The 15,795-nt window shown below is 40.4% G+C and overlaps 1 protein-coding gene across 6 annotated transcripts in view; it reads left to right on the forward strand.

Moving 5' to 3' along the window:
- The window catches only part of LOC147022512 (uncharacterized), a 155,007-nt gene extending 140,706 nt beyond the window's left edge, over positions 1 to 14,301 (forward strand). For 3 of the 6 annotated variants that reach the window (XR_015061284.1, XR_015061285.1, XM_085893496.1), the window contains one exon: positions 456 to 5,103. Coding sequence is in view for 2 of the 6 variants with exons in the window: in XM_085893496.1 (XP_085749622.1) it covers positions 456 to 474 (19 nt within the window). In the remaining 4 variants the exon portion in view is untranslated. Of the gene's footprint in view, positions 1 to 455; positions 5,104 to 13,356 lie in introns of those variants that run through there. The other 3 variants (XR_015061282.1, XR_015061283.1, XM_085893494.1) reach the window with 1 other exon arrangement.
- Positions 14,302 to 15,795: the final 1,494 nt, after the last annotated feature.

Below are 15,795 nucleotides of genomic sequence, written 5' to 3' on the forward strand. Positions count from 1 at the left end.
TGGGACAAAGAAAGAGTGACAGAGAGGGGTGTTGAGGTTGGGGAGTCAGACGTGAGAATGTTTTGCTTTTGAACAACACACACACACACACACACACACACACACACACACACACACACACACACACACACACACACACACACACACACACACACACACACACACACACACACACACACACACACACACACGGCCAATATCGCCAATTTTTTGGTGATCACCTGATTGGAGTCGGTGTGATTACTGATTACAGTACGCACTGTATACAACCCAAAAACCTTGAGTTGCTTTCAGCCTTGTTATGGGAGAATTTCAATCAACAAATTATGAAAACAACATTGTATGATAGATGTTTCAAGATGATGAATGTACTTGTGATATGATAAAAAGTGAAGTCGACGACAAGGATGTAAATCTGTGTATTCCCTTTTCTGACATGTTGTGTTTCCTGTCAGGAATCACTTGGTGAATTGAACTTAAATCCAAACTTTGATCGGAACTCGATGGGACGGCCCATCATGCTCTGATTGGTCAAACTTGTAAAAACAACACACCCCTCACTCCAAGACCAACCAACTCCCCCCATTTTAAATCCTCCCTCCGGTCCTGATTTACCAAGCTGAAAAGAAAGTGACTCCGATCGTGTTGTTTACCTTCCCCAAGTCCAATACGTTGTTATTTCTCACAATCCCCACTTACCTGCTGTGATGGACGGGACACTCCACTTCCGAGGATGTTGAGCACAAACAGCGCGATGGGAAACAACATGGTTGGTGCACGGCTCTCCACGAACTGAAGATTTAATGATACCGCTCTGTCTCAAGAGTTCTCCATTGTGGCACGTCTTATTGTGATGTCACAATGGACAGTGGCCACGCCCCCTTCCCTCCTCTGCATTCATATCTCAACAGAGATATAACTACATATTTTTGTTCCAAACAACCTCTTCCAGTGAAAACCACGTGACCCAAGGTTGATGAACAACACGAGTCCTTTCTCTTTCAAATCTTTTACCCAAATGAGAACAGGATTTAACTCGTTCATTTTTATCAGTTGGGATTCTCATGAGAAACCTTGCACAACAGACGTGTGTTTATTTAATTAATGTTATTCATGATAACCCTTGTTATAAAGGAGCTTACAGAGTGAGTAATGGTACACCTCCTTATTTATTTATATCTCTTTGGTATTAGTGTGAATGAACATTCATTTCGTGTTTGCACGTGCATACGTAATAAATAGATAATATTTTATCTATTCACACCGAACCACCTCGTATTCTCAACACATCCACTACTGAAGGTGGACGAAGGTGATGTTTCCACCCATGTTTGTTCCTTGTGAAATCGAACATTTGTAAATTAGGATAACGGAGTTTGGTAGGGAGTGTTGTTCTCCATCGGAAGGGAGAGCACGGGGAAAATGGCGTCTCCGTGAAATACTCACAAAATGATCCGTTTAAAAATACGATGGAGTCAATTAATACGTCTTTGAAACCTTATACCGTTTATTAATTATACAGGAGTTGGGGTTACTGGTGTTACCTGTTTTAATCCTGTCCATTATCTACAAATGAGCTGGGGTACCTGGTGTTACCTGTTCTCATCCTGTTTATTAATTAAATACGAGCTGGGGTTCCTGGTGTTCCCTGTTCTGATCCTGTTTATTAATTGAACACAAGGTGGGGTTCCTGGTGTTACCTGTTTTAAACCTGTTTTTAAATTATACATGAGCTGGGGTACCTGGTGTTCCCTCTTCTAATGCTGTTTATTAATTGAACATGAGCTGGGATACCTGGCGTCACCTGTTTTAATCCTGTTTATAAATTATACACGAGGTGGGATACCTGTTGTTACCTGTTTTAATGCTGTTTATTAATTGAACACAAGGTGGGGTTCCTGGTGTTTCCTGTTCTAATCCTGTTTATTAATTAAACACGAGCTGGGATACCTGGTGTTACCTGTTTTAATCCTGTTTATTCATGAAATACGAGCTGGGGTTCCTGGTGTTACGAGTTCTAATGCTGTTTATTAATTATACATGAGCTGGGGTACCTGGTGTTACCTGTTTTAATCCTGTTTATTAATTAAATACGAGCTGGGGTTCCTGGTGTTACCTGTTCTTATCCTGTTTATTAATTAATTATACATGAGCTGGGGTACCTGGTGTTACCTCTTTTTATCCTGTTTATTAATTAAATCCGAGCTGGGGTTCCTGGCGTTACCTGTTTCAATGCTGTTTATTCATGAAATATCAGCTGGGGTACCTTGTGTTACCTGTTTTAATTCTGTTTATTAATGAAACACGAGCTGGGATACATGGCGTTACCTGTTTTAATCCTGTTGAAAATTATACATGAGCTGGGGTACCTGGTGTTACCTCTTCTCATGCTGTTTATTAATTGAACACGAGCTGGGATACCTGTTGTTACCTGTTTTAATGCTGTTTATTTATTATACATGAGCTGGGGTTCCTGGCGTTCAGTGTTTTAATCCTGTTCATGAATTAAATACGAGCTGGGATACCTGGTGTTACCTGTTTTAATCACATTTTTTAATGAAAGACGAACTTGGGTTCCTGGCGTAACCTGTTTTAATTCTGTTTATTAATTATACACGAACTGGGACACCTGGCATTACCTGTTTTAATTCTGTTTATTATTTAAATACGAGCTCGGATACCTGGCATTACCTGTTTTAATTCTGTTTATTAATTAAACACAAGCTGGGATACATGGCGTTACCTGTTTTAATCCTGTTTATAAATAATACATGAGCTGGGATACCTGTTGTTACCTGTTTTAATGCTGTTTATGAATTGAAAACGAGCTGGGGTTCCTGGTGTTCCCTGTTTTAATCCTGTTAATTAAATACAAGCTGGGATATCTGGCGTTACCTGTTTTAATCCTGTTTATAAATTATACACGAGCTGGGGTTCCTGATGTTACCTGTTTTAATCCCGATTATTCATTAAATTCGAGCTGGGATACCTGGTTTTACCTGTTTTATTCCTGTTTATTCGTGAAATCCCAGTCTCGGTTTACCAAGCTCCAAAGAAAGTGACTCCGATCGTGTTGTTTACCTTCCCCAAGTACAATACGTTGTTTTTTCTCACAATCCCCACTTACCTGCTGTGATGGACGGGACGCTCCACTTCCGAGGATGGTGAGCACGAACAGCGCGATGCTAAACAACATGGCTGGTGCACGGCTCTCCACGAACTGAAGATTTAATGATACCGCTCTGTCTAAATAGTTTGCTATTGTTGCACTTCTTATTGTGATGTCACAATGGTCTGTGGCCACGCCCCCTTCCCTCGTCTGCATTGATATCTCAACCGAGATCTAATTTTACATTTTTTGTTCCAAATAACCTCTTCCAGTGAAAACCATGTGACCCAAGGTTGATGAACAACAGGAGTCCTTTCTATTTCAAATATTTTACCCCAATGAGCACAGGATTTAAAACGTTCATTTTGATCAGTTGGGATTCTCTTTTGAAACCTTGCACAACAGATGTGTGTTTATTTAATTAATGTTATTAATGACAACCCCAGTTTCAAGGAGCTTACAAAGTGAGTAATGGCACACCTCCTTATTTATTTATATCTCTTTGGTATTGGTGTGAATGAACATTCATTTTGTGTTTGTACGTGCATACGTAATAAATAGATAACCTCTTATAGATTCACACCGAACCACCTCGTATTCTCAACACATCCACTACTGAAGGTGGATGAAGGTGATGTTTCCACCCATGTTTGTTCCTTGTGAAATCGAACATTTGTCAATTAGTATAACGTAGTTTGGTAGGGAGTGTTGTTCTCCATCGGAAGGGAGAGCACGGGGAAAATGGCGGCTCCGTTAAATACTCACAAAACGATCCGTTTAAAAATACTTTGGAGTCAATTAATAAGTCTTGGAAACCTAATACCGTTTATTAATTAAATACGAGATGGGATACCTGGTGTTACCTGTTTTAATCCTGTTTATTAATTAAATACGAGCTGGGGTACCTGGTGTTACCTGTTTTAATCCTGTTTATTAATTAAATACGAGCTGGGGTACCTGGTGTTACCTGTTTTAATCCTGTTCATTAATTAAATACGAGCTGGGATACCTTGTGTTAACTATTTTAATCCTGTTTATTAATTAAACACGAGCTGGGATACCTGTTGTTACCTGTTTTAATCCTGTTTATTAATTAAATACGAGCTGGGATACCTGGTGTTACCTGTTTTAATCCTGTTTATTAATTAAATACGAGCTGGGACACCTGCTGTTACCTATTTTATTCCTGTTTATGAATTGAACATGAGCTGGGGTACCTGGCATTACCTGGTTTAATCCTGTTCATCAATTGTACACGAGCTGGGATACCTGGTGTTTCCTGTTTTAATCCTGTGTATGAATGAAATACGAGCTGGGTTACCTGGTGTTACCTGTTTTAATCCTGTTTATTAATTAAATACGAGCTGAGATACCTTGTGTTTCCTATTTTAATGCTGTTTATTAATTAAGTACGAGTTGGGACACCTGCTGTTACCTATTTTAATCCTGTTTATGAATTGAACACGAGCTGGGGTTCCTGATGTTACCTGTTTTAATCCTGTTTATTCATTAAATTCGAGCTGGGATACCTGGTTTTACCTGTTTTATTCCTGTTTATTCGTGAAATCCCAGTCTCGGTTTACCAAGCTCCAAAGAAAGTGACTCCGATCGTGTTGTTTACCTTCCCCAAGTACAATACGTTGTTTTTTCTCACAATCCCCAATTACCTGCTGTGACGGACGGGACACTCCACTTCCGAGGATGGTGAGCACGAACAGCGCGATGGGAAACAACATGGTTGGTGCACGGCTCTCCACGAACTGAAGATTTAATGATACCGCTCTGTCTAAATAGTTTGCTATTGTTACACTTCTTATTGTGATGTCACAATGGTCTGTGGCCACGCCCCCTTCCCTCGTCTGCATTGATATCTCAACCGAGATCTAATTATACATTTTTTGTTCCAAATAACCTCTTCCAGTGAAAACCACGTGACCCAAGGTTGATGAACAACACGAGTCCTTTCTCTTTCAAATCTTTTACCCCAATGAGCACAGGATTTAAAACGTTCATTTTGATCAGTTGGGATTCTCATTAGAAACCTTGCACAACAGGCGTGTGTTTATTTAATCAGTTATTCATGATAACCCCAGTTATAAAGGAGCTTACATAGTGAGTAATGGTACATTTCCTTCCTTATTTATTTATATCTCTTTGGTATTCGTGTGAATGAACATTCATTTTGTGTTTGTACGTGCATACGTCATAAATAGATAAACCTTTTTCGATTCACACCAAACCACCTCGTATTCTCAACACATCCACTACTGAAGGTGGACGAAGGTGATGTTTCCACCCATGTTTGTTCCTTGTGAAATCGAACATTTGTAAATTAGTATCACGTAGTTTGGTGGGGAGTGTTGTTCTCCATCGGTCGGGAGAGCACGGGGAAAATGGCGGCTCCGTCAAATACTCACAAAACGATCCGTTTAAAAATACCATGGAGTCAATTTATACGTCTTTGAAACCTTATACCGTTTATTAATTAAATACGAGATGGGATACCTGGTTTTACCTGTTTTATTCCTGTTTATGAGTGAAATCCCAGTCTGTGTTTACCAAGCTCGAAAGAAAGTGACTCCGATCGTGTTGTTTACCTTCCCCAAGTACAATACTTTGTTATTTCTCACAATCCCCACTTACCTGCTGTGATGGACGGGACGCTGTACTTCCGAGGATGTTGAGCACAAACAGCACGATGCGAAACAACATGGCTGGTGCACGGCTCTCCACGAACTGAAGATTTAATGATACCGCCCTGTCTAAAGAGTTCTCTATTGTTGCAATTCTTATTGTGATGTCACAATGGACTGTGGCCACGCCCTCTTCCCTCGTCTCCATTGGTATCTCAACCGAGATATAATTATATATTTTTGTTCCAAATAACCTCTTCCGGTGAAAACCACGTGACCCAAGGTTGATGAACAACACGAGTCCTTTCTCTTTCAAATCTTTCACCCAAATGAGAACAGGATTTAAAACGTTCATTTTTGTCAGTTGGGATTCTCTTGAGAAACCCTGCACAACAGATGTGTGTTTATTTAATTAATATTATTCATGATAACCCTTGTTATAAAGTCGCTGACATCGTGAGTAATGGTACATCTCATTATTTATTATTACAGCGCATGCGCTGTATACAATTGCATCGAGTTTGAAATGTCCCCGGTGGCCACCACGTCTCCGGTGTCCCCCCTCCCCCCCCATATGCCCACATGCCTCAAGACAGCCAATCACGGCCGTCCGCTAGATGGCAGTCCGTGTCCGAGACTGAAATGGCGAAAATTTCCGGAAATACCCGAATATTTCAATGGAAATTTGTGAAACCAATGTGTTATGTATGTGAAAACCATTGAATGTATTGCTTGACGGAAAAAAAACCAAGAAACGCTTCCCTCTCATATTCGAACGAAAGAAAGACGTCATTTCCGCTCACCATGGCATTTCGCGCCGAACGATGAAAGCTAAGTTTTTCTTTTGCCATCGTTCTTTTTAATGGCGAACGCAGTGAGCTTCATACTTAATGCGTGCACCTGAGAGAATAGGAAACAACAACACAATACCATGGCAATTTGGAATCCGTGTTGTTGGCTGTGACCCTTTTCCTTCCGGTTTTTTTTTTTGCTTCTGGTTATTTTTTGTTTCCGGTTTTTGTCATGGGGAATGATGCATGCCGGGAGATAAAGGCATCGTCGGAGACATGAACGACCCAGGTAATATCAGACATGGTATATATTTCCTCCACTGATTTTAATAAAGATATCTCTCGCATCATCAAAAAATAATTTTGTCGTGATTTACATTATTTGATCGCTGATCCCGAATCCAGGCCAAAGTCACCAGAAATTGCGTAAACTGTTGTGAACAAGTTATAGGTAAAGTCAGAAGCGAATGGAAGTAGAATACTACGTTCGCTTCTCGTATTAATTTTTTTAGATGAGATCCTGTTCTTGGCGGTGCAGTTGTCGTTGTGAAGGTAATGTTGAGGTAATATTTATTTTTTCAGATGAGATCGTGTTCTTGGCGGTTTAGTTGTCGTTGTGAAGGTAATGTTGAGGAAATATTTATTTTTTCAGATGAGATTGTGTTCTTGGCAGTGTAGTTGTTGTTGTGAAGATAATGTTGAGGTAATATTTATTTTTTCAGATGAGATCCTGTTCTTGGCGGTATCGTTGTCATTGTGAAGGTAATATTGAGGTAATATTTATTTTTTCAGATGAGATCGTGTTCTTGGCGGTGTAGTTGTCATTGTGAAGGTAATGTTGAGGTAATATTTGTTTTTTCAGATGAGATCGTGTTCTTGGCAGTGTAGTTGTTGTTGTGAAGGTGATGTTGAGGTAATATTTATTTTTTCAGATGAGATCCTTTTCTTGGCGGTGTAGTTGTCATTGTGAAGGTGATGTTGAGGTAATATTTATTTTTTCAGATGAGATCCTGTTCTTGGCGGTGTCGTTGTCGTTGTGAAAGTAATGTTGAGGAAATATTTATTTTTTCAGATGAGATTGTGTTCTTGGTGGTGTAGTTGTCGTTGTGAAGGTTATGTTGAGGTAATATTTATTTTTTCAGATGAGATCCTGTTCAAGGCGGTGTAATTGTCGTTGTGAAGGTTATGTTGAGGTAATATTTATTTTTTCAGATGAGATCGTGTTCTTGGCGGTGTCGTTGTCGTTGTGAAGGTAATGTTTGGGTAATATTTATGTTTTCATCGCAAAAAGACTTTAATTTGAAATATTTAAGAAGCGAATGGAAGAAGAATTCTACGTTCGCTTCTCGTATCAGCCAAAAACAAGTAATTCATCATGCATTAGGAGTTGGAATTTACTTACAACAAGAACGAAAAAATAATCTCCTCACAGATTCAACAACAACGAAAAAAAACCCCGAAAACATCACGAGCAGGACAAGACCAATCGAGCTGAAGGAAACGATACTGCAACTGCTCTGCTCCTGATTGGTCAAAGGACACCACGTGTGTTGTGTGGGCGGTGTTATGCACGAGGATTCCAGCAAACAGGACCGGACCAATCATGTTCGTGATGTTCCTCAAACTGAATCGCCAATTCTCGGCGGCACGTGATACCATTGGACCAATCACGTTCGGCGATGTACCTCGTGCTGTTTTCTGACAAGTTCTGGATCGGAGCGAGCTTTGATTGGTCAAAGTAGTGGAGAGGAGGCGATAACCTCTGACAGAAGGTAATGACCAAGGAGGAAAGGCGATGCGTCGTTTTGATTGGTTGAAACGTCGAGGAACTGAAGGAATTCTTCTCCTCGGATCCACGTGCAACACACAGGTATCTGTTTCATAACCAGAATCACTTCACTACGTCATTAATAATAATAATATTTTTCTCCTTATTTTAATTTGTTCGATTTCCTTTGTTTGATAAACGTTAAAAAGCTTCAGTGACGGATTTCGACATTTTGTTCATCCCGGAGTCTTCATGGATATTTGTGAGAATGTGATTTCCGTGGGAATGTGACGTCACTGTGAACGGCCGTCCTGGTTTTACATCATTGTTTTGTGGCCCCCTGGCCCTGCCACGCTGTGTCGGACCATTTCATTCCTTCTGTTGTATCGATAAAGGTCTTTATCACAAAAATAACAAGATTTTTACATTTCAAATATTAAGTTCGCTTTTTAATTGTTTTTCAACTGAAAAAGCATAAATTGAATATTTTAACATTTGTGGACTCATCTCCCAACTGTACATCCCGATCGGGACACGAACCGGACCATCATTGAGTGCTCGGGTTGGGGTTGATGAGGAACGGCTGGCTTGGCAAGCGATAGCAAGCCGATCGGTAAAGGTCCACACAAACCGACAAAATACAAAACATCGCCGATTTCCTCACATTTTCTGATTTCACTCCAGATTTCGAGTTCTGATCCTCGGCTCAATGTGATGCAGTTGTGCGAATGGCCTGGCGGATGTTATTTGTCATTAAACCTGCCATTTTAATTGTCTTACACTGTGGGTGTTTATCCCTGCCTCTTCGGCCTTCACACGACCTCCACCTGAACACTGTGTCCAAGCATGGTCCCGACAAAATCAAACGTGTTCAACGGCTCACGACCCACATGGTTGTCGGACTTCGTGCCTTCCTGTACCACGTCAGGCTTTCCCGCCAAAACCTCTTTTCCATGTGGCACCGGAACATCTGTGGGGGTCTTCTCGAAGTGTTTAAGATTGTGTGTGGTGATGAAAACCGAGACAGAAATGAGTTTTTCATCTTTCATCAAGATAACGCCCGGAGTGGACACCCTTTGAAAATCTTCAAGCAGTTAGAGTGAAGGAATTTCTGCTCCTCAGCTTTTTCCCATCGATTTGTGATCCCATGGAATGCCCTCCCTAAAAACATGTGCTTCGAGTGGCATCAATTGCTGCGTTTGAAGCCACACTGGATGCCGTGTTGGACCAGCTCATCCCAGACATTGTTTAACCTTTCTGTCAATAAAAATAGATCATTTTTCACGTTATTGTTTTTTTGTCCCTTTTAATAAACTTTGTCTGCACTGTTCTTTGGCAAACAACATCAAAATATTGGTCTGACAGGAGGAGATTCTAAAATTCGCATAATAATGCGTAAATGTACCATGAGAAAGACAGACAGACGGACAGAAAGGGGTGAAAACATAACCTCCTTCACCTTTGGTGGTAGAGGTAATTATCAGTGTTTCCATGTGTCCCTGTTATTTTACCAGGTTTAAAAATAAACACATTAACATAATGATTTATTAATTCACTTCCATGTTCAGCCCAACTGTATGTTCTTATACACTGCCTGGGTTTTTCCCAGGAGCGGTCGAGTAATGTGTTTTGTGAAGATTGTATGTTGAGGTTGTCATGATTTGTTCGATTTTCAAAAGAAAATTAATAAAAAGTGGTCCAAGCACATTTTGTGACGCTCAAAATTGTAATTCATACAAAAACATATTGGGCCAACATCAACCAATTTGTCATGCAGGAAATATTTTGAAACATTTAATTTCCCCTTGGTGAACCCAGGTACTTCAGCGATCATACGATAGTGTGACTCCAGTAGATCTGACACGTTGACCTCTGGAACTTCACCATTTCTTCATATAATGAATTGTAAAGAAAAGATAAAAATTCAAGATGAAGCATTCGACAAAGCAGAACATCACAAGAGGAAGGTAGGTACGTGGTTGGAATAAATTGCAGTAGATTTGAGAACCGGTGTGGACTCAGCGACTGACAGACAGACACACAGTGCTCTTGTAATAGCTTTTTGCCTTTGTTTCTTTGAGAAAATGCGAAGGTTAAGAAGTCTTCCAATAAATTCGCACATGCATAATATCATGATATACTGTATATAATCGGTAATAGTTTGTATGTTATTGTAGTCAGATTTACCTTGTCCAATCATGAGTGTGGCTGGCAGGAGAGCCAGTCGACCGAGATGTGTGCACAATGGTCATTGACCTGTCGGGCCTGGGTTCCAATCTGAGCCCAGCTTGAAACCACTACACTGGTGTTTCACATGCAGGGCGGGGCATCAATGCGTGTGCCATCTCTCGGATGGACATTAAGCTGGGCGCCCCATCTGCTAGCATTACTTGGTGGTCATTAAAGAACCCCATGGTGTCCTTCGTGAAGAGTGGGCGAACTTTTGCCGGCACCCTGAACAAATTATAAATTCCTTCTCTGAGTGAGAGGAAGGCAACAGCAAACCACCTCGTCAAAGCTTGCATTGCTGTTGCCATTCATTGTACTGTCAACTCACCCCAGCGGGAAAGGATGATGTGGTGGCTCTGCTGATGTTATTGTGAATGTCACACTTGCATAAAGACGTGAATTTCCACTGCTATTGTATCAACTGGTATGCGTTGCAAGGAGACACGAAAGAAAGCAGTCTATCTCTGCCACTGCTTTGTCATCACAATTTCCTTTTTAAAAATTTGTTACAACTGCCTCAACTGCTCATTTTGGACACAGGATGAAGAGACTACATAAGTTACAAATCACAGGATTCATCATCTTGAACTTGGATAAAATTCACATTCAAGGTAAAAATACAAAAATCAACTTAAATACTAAAATTAAATGCAGAAATTCTTTACAAAAGAAACCCTCTTCAACCACCCCCTCGTGTTTTAAACTTACCATTTGCATATTAGTTGAACATTTTGACTTATTTCTTTCTCGTAACTTCTGTTTTACTTCACCTGAAATAACACTTTTGTTTAAATACAAATGTCAGTTGAAAATGAACATCAAGACCCATCCCTCGACTTGTTCATACAATATTATATTATACTGGACGACCTGTGAACCCGTTGGGTTCCCGTTGTGACAGCGGTTGATGAAGAAACATCATTTCAACAAAAAACAAAAGATAGCTCCAGCGAACTATACCGCTGAGGTTGTTTGCATTGATCAAATACTCCCGAAGAGTGCTTGGCTGAATCGGGAATTGATTTTTAAATATTTTTTTTTCGTTGCCCAATTTTAACGAAACTTGATACTGCACACTGAAGGCGAATGGTGAGTGAGGTGGCCCTAAAAGGTTTGCGCTATCGTGTACCGTTTTGGATGTATTTCGGGAACATACAGTACATACATACATACATACATATATACATTATACATATCTACAAGATGAGAGTTTTACGAATATATAGAAGATTATACATATATATATATATATATATATATATATATATATATATATATATATATATATATATATATATATACATACACAAGATGAGAGTTTTAGTAATAAATAGATTATATATACATACAAACATCTTATTTATTATTTCCGAGTTTGTGGTTTCGTGTCGCGCTATCTTCGACTTTGTTCTGTGCTCGAGTAACGTGATATTCGGCTTACAGTATTTGAAAGACCATATGAGGTGCATGGTACAAAAAAAGTAAAGAAAATGGTTCTTAAACAGTGAAATCGTATTCCACTGACTGCATTAAAGTAAAATTACGACTGATACTCTGCATCAGTTCCTTTCTCAAACACACCCACCCAAACATGTCGCGCAGAGCGCGGGTTATGCTCGTATACATATATATATATATATATATATATATATATATATATATATATATATATATATATATATATATATATATATATATATATATATATATATCATGAAAACAAACTCATCTCTCCTCTGTGTATGGAGGGAATGACCAATCAGCTCGCCCATAATCAATTAACCCAGGTGGCTTGGATTGTATAAATAAATCGACTCCTCCCATTCTCTTCCAGCCGAAGAAGCTGCATAAAGCAACCATGAAAGGCTACCTAAAGTAAGTGCTTTGCTGTTTCAAACCCACACTAGAGTTCCTCCACAGCCATAAAGACATTCACAAATAGTACACACATGAGAATCCAAATGCTACACACACCCTCAGCTGCAGGGCCGGTTTCATTGCTTGTTAGCGAATCAACAGCGACAGTGCAGACAGAAAGCTGTTGCTCTGTTCCTGTAAGTCGATGGCTTTACGCAGTCTGAGCAGCTATAATTGATATCCTTGCATGCTACAAATATTATAATCTTCATAGACTACTTCAGATGATGATGTCGTTTTATCTTGAACAAATGGAGTACCTGAATGTAAAGCTTACGGTTCTCTCCTTGCTTAGTTCATAACATTTCACACGAGTCACCATCAAGCATCAGAATGCCCCTCCCCTTTTAATGTTACTGGACAAGTCACTGTAAACTGATTGATGTATTTTCCAACATTTTGGTATACAGCAAATGCAGATGTGTTAAAACACGACACCTGTAAGAAGATAACTCTGGTGGAAATTATTTTGACATTCACTCATTTCAGGTGATACGATCAGGTGATCGGGGAAAATCTGTACATCACATTTTAAACAGTGTCAATAATCTGTGCGAATCAACATAGAACATTAACGTTTGTTATTTTTTTTTAATCTGTGCATTTTTCTCCATGCGTTTACTTTAACCCTTTGAACCCTCACGGCCGTTTTACCAGCCACGATTCAATCCTCCATACATCTGAGTGGCTGGATTTTTCTCGAGGGAGCCCATGATGGGGGATCGGAAAGTCCAGGGAGGTCAGGGTTCAAAGGGTTAAGAAAGTGAACTGAGAAATGCCGAGATTTCCATACATTTATGTGCAATGGACTGTGGGTTAACTTAGCAATGTTACTATATTTGGGGATGTTCGTACAATTCCAGCAAGGCACCATATGTTTCCTCAACCACATTGTGCCATTTCCGACAGCTCTGTCAAGCTGAAGAGTGCGTCCTGGTACCGAACAGAGTACAACAAAAGGACAAAATACAAGTTTCACTTCACCGCCTCGTGGTCCAAAAATGTTCTCAATGTGAAGCACACTTTCCTCAAGTACCACTCAAGGCTGGGAGTGATGAAAAGAAGGAAATGATGGAAAATGTGGACACACTCTGTTCCCACCAGTTCGTTGCAATTCCACCCCACATCTCGTGGTACGTACATGTGTTCTTGTCTGACCGCTTTCCCATTGTATCTGTGACCCCTTCCCCCGGCTGTTGTTCTTCCATCAGTGTACTCGGATAAAATGTATTGTCAAAGTTAAATACACCGAGATTACCCCATTCACATGAAAATGCAAATAACAATGCACAACCTTGTGGTTCTCATTCTCTATTATATACAGTACGTATACCAACTAAAGTACCCATGTTGCCCGGGGATATTAAATGAAACGTATATTTAAATATTTCCTGCATGACAAATTGAGGAACGTTGGCCGAATGGTTTCCTATGAATTACCAATCTTGTGGGTTGCAAAATGCATTTGGACCGGTTTCCCTTCTTTGAACTTATTTTTTATCAATGTTATTTTTAAGTACAACAAACCACGACAACCTCAACATACAATCTTCACAAAACATATTACTCGATTGGTCCTGGGGAAAACCCAGACAGTGTATAAGAACATACTCACTCGAAGCCTGAATACGGAGATGTTGTAGTGAACCTGTGCAAAGCAATCTTTCTGTACTGGCACATGTATAAGCACCATTGTAATTAAATTTGTGTTGTTGAGAAATCACCACAATCTCAACATACGATCTTCACAGCACATATTACTCAATCGCTCACAGGGAAAAAAAAACAGGCAGTGTAAGAGAACATACTTGCGTGAGGCCAATTGAGGTGTTATAATAAACCTGTGTAAAGCAATCTTTACCTCCATCGCCAAAGGTGAAGGAGGTCATGTTTTCACCGTGTTCTGTCTGTTTGTGTGCAGGATATCTCAAAAAGCTGTGCACGGATCCCAATGAAGTTTTGTGGACAGGTTGGGTATGTGACAAGGACGAACTGGTTAGATTTTGGTGAAGATATGGATCTGGATCCGACTACTAGAATTTTAAAAGTGATTCTTCATCATTGAGAGATGGGGTAAAACCGATAGAGAGCACGATATCTCAAAACTTTGTGGACGGATTAGGATGAAACATGGTGGACAGGTTGGGTGTGTCACAAGGACGAAGTGATTCGATTTTGGTGAAGATCCGAATCTGGATACGAGAATTAGCCCAAAACAATATAGTACTGTGTAGCATGATATTTCAAGAATGTATTGGGCCTGATATGTTCTCGTGGATCAGGTATTGCATGGCGGAGGTGTGCGCTCTCCTGAGTGCCCTTCTCGTTTTTATAGCAGGCACATGAGTAAACACAAAAACAATCAAATTTGTGTTGTTGATAAGAAATCACGACAACCTCAAAATACCATCTTCACAATATATATTAATAAATCGCTCCCAAACCTGAAAGGTCCTTCCTCAAACTGTTGCCTCAAAGTTGGAAGCATAGAATCGTCGAGAATGTCATTGCATGCTGTTGCGTTCAGATTTCCCTTCACTGGAACAAAGGAAGAGGCTGAGCCCGAACCATGATTACTCCTCTCCCAAACATTAGAGTTGGCCCGATGCAATCGGGCAGGTAGCGTTCTTCAAACCGAGATTCATCCATCAGACTTCCAGATGGTGGTGCATGATTCATCACTCCATAGTCCAATGGTGGTGTGATTTTCACCACTCCGGCTGATGCTTGGCATTCCAAATCGTGATCTGAGGCTTGTGTGCGGCTGCTCGGCCATGGAAACCCATTTCATGAAGGTCTTCCTGAACCTTCAGGTGCTTCTGCTGACGTTGCTTCCAGAGTCAGTTTGGAACTTGGTAGTGAGTATTGCAATCGGCGACAGATGATTTTTCCGCTCCGCCCTTCAGCACTCGGCGGTTCCGTTCTGTGAGCTTGTGTGGCCTACCATTTCGCGGCTGAGCTGTTGTTGCTCCGAGATGTTTCCACGTCACAATAACAGCACTTACAGTTGACTGGGGCAGCTCCAGCAGCGCAAAACTTTGACAAACTGACTTGATGGAAAGGTGGCATCCAATGACGGTGCCACGTTGAAAGTCACTGAGCTTTTCAACGCGGTTTGCCAATGTTTGTCCATGGAGATTGCATGGCTGTGTGCTTGATTATATACACCTGTCAGCAATGGGTGTGGCTGAAATAGCTGAATCCTTTCAGCAATGTCATGTGGTTATGTATAATGTGTCTGGCTCTAGTATAGCTCGCTCTGCTCTTTCAGCCCTCTAATCCTTCCAGTTGCTCCCTCTTGGTTAAACCCACAAAATACACTCATCAGATTTCTCCGTCTTTTCTCCC

This window comes from Eptatretus burgeri, chromosome 8, assembly GCF_056783735.1.
Source record: "Eptatretus burgeri isolate ZD-2024b chromosome 8, Ebu_testis_v1, whole genome shotgun sequence".
NCBI lineage: Eukaryota > Metazoa > Chordata > Myxini > Myxiniformes > Myxinidae > Eptatretus > Eptatretus burgeri.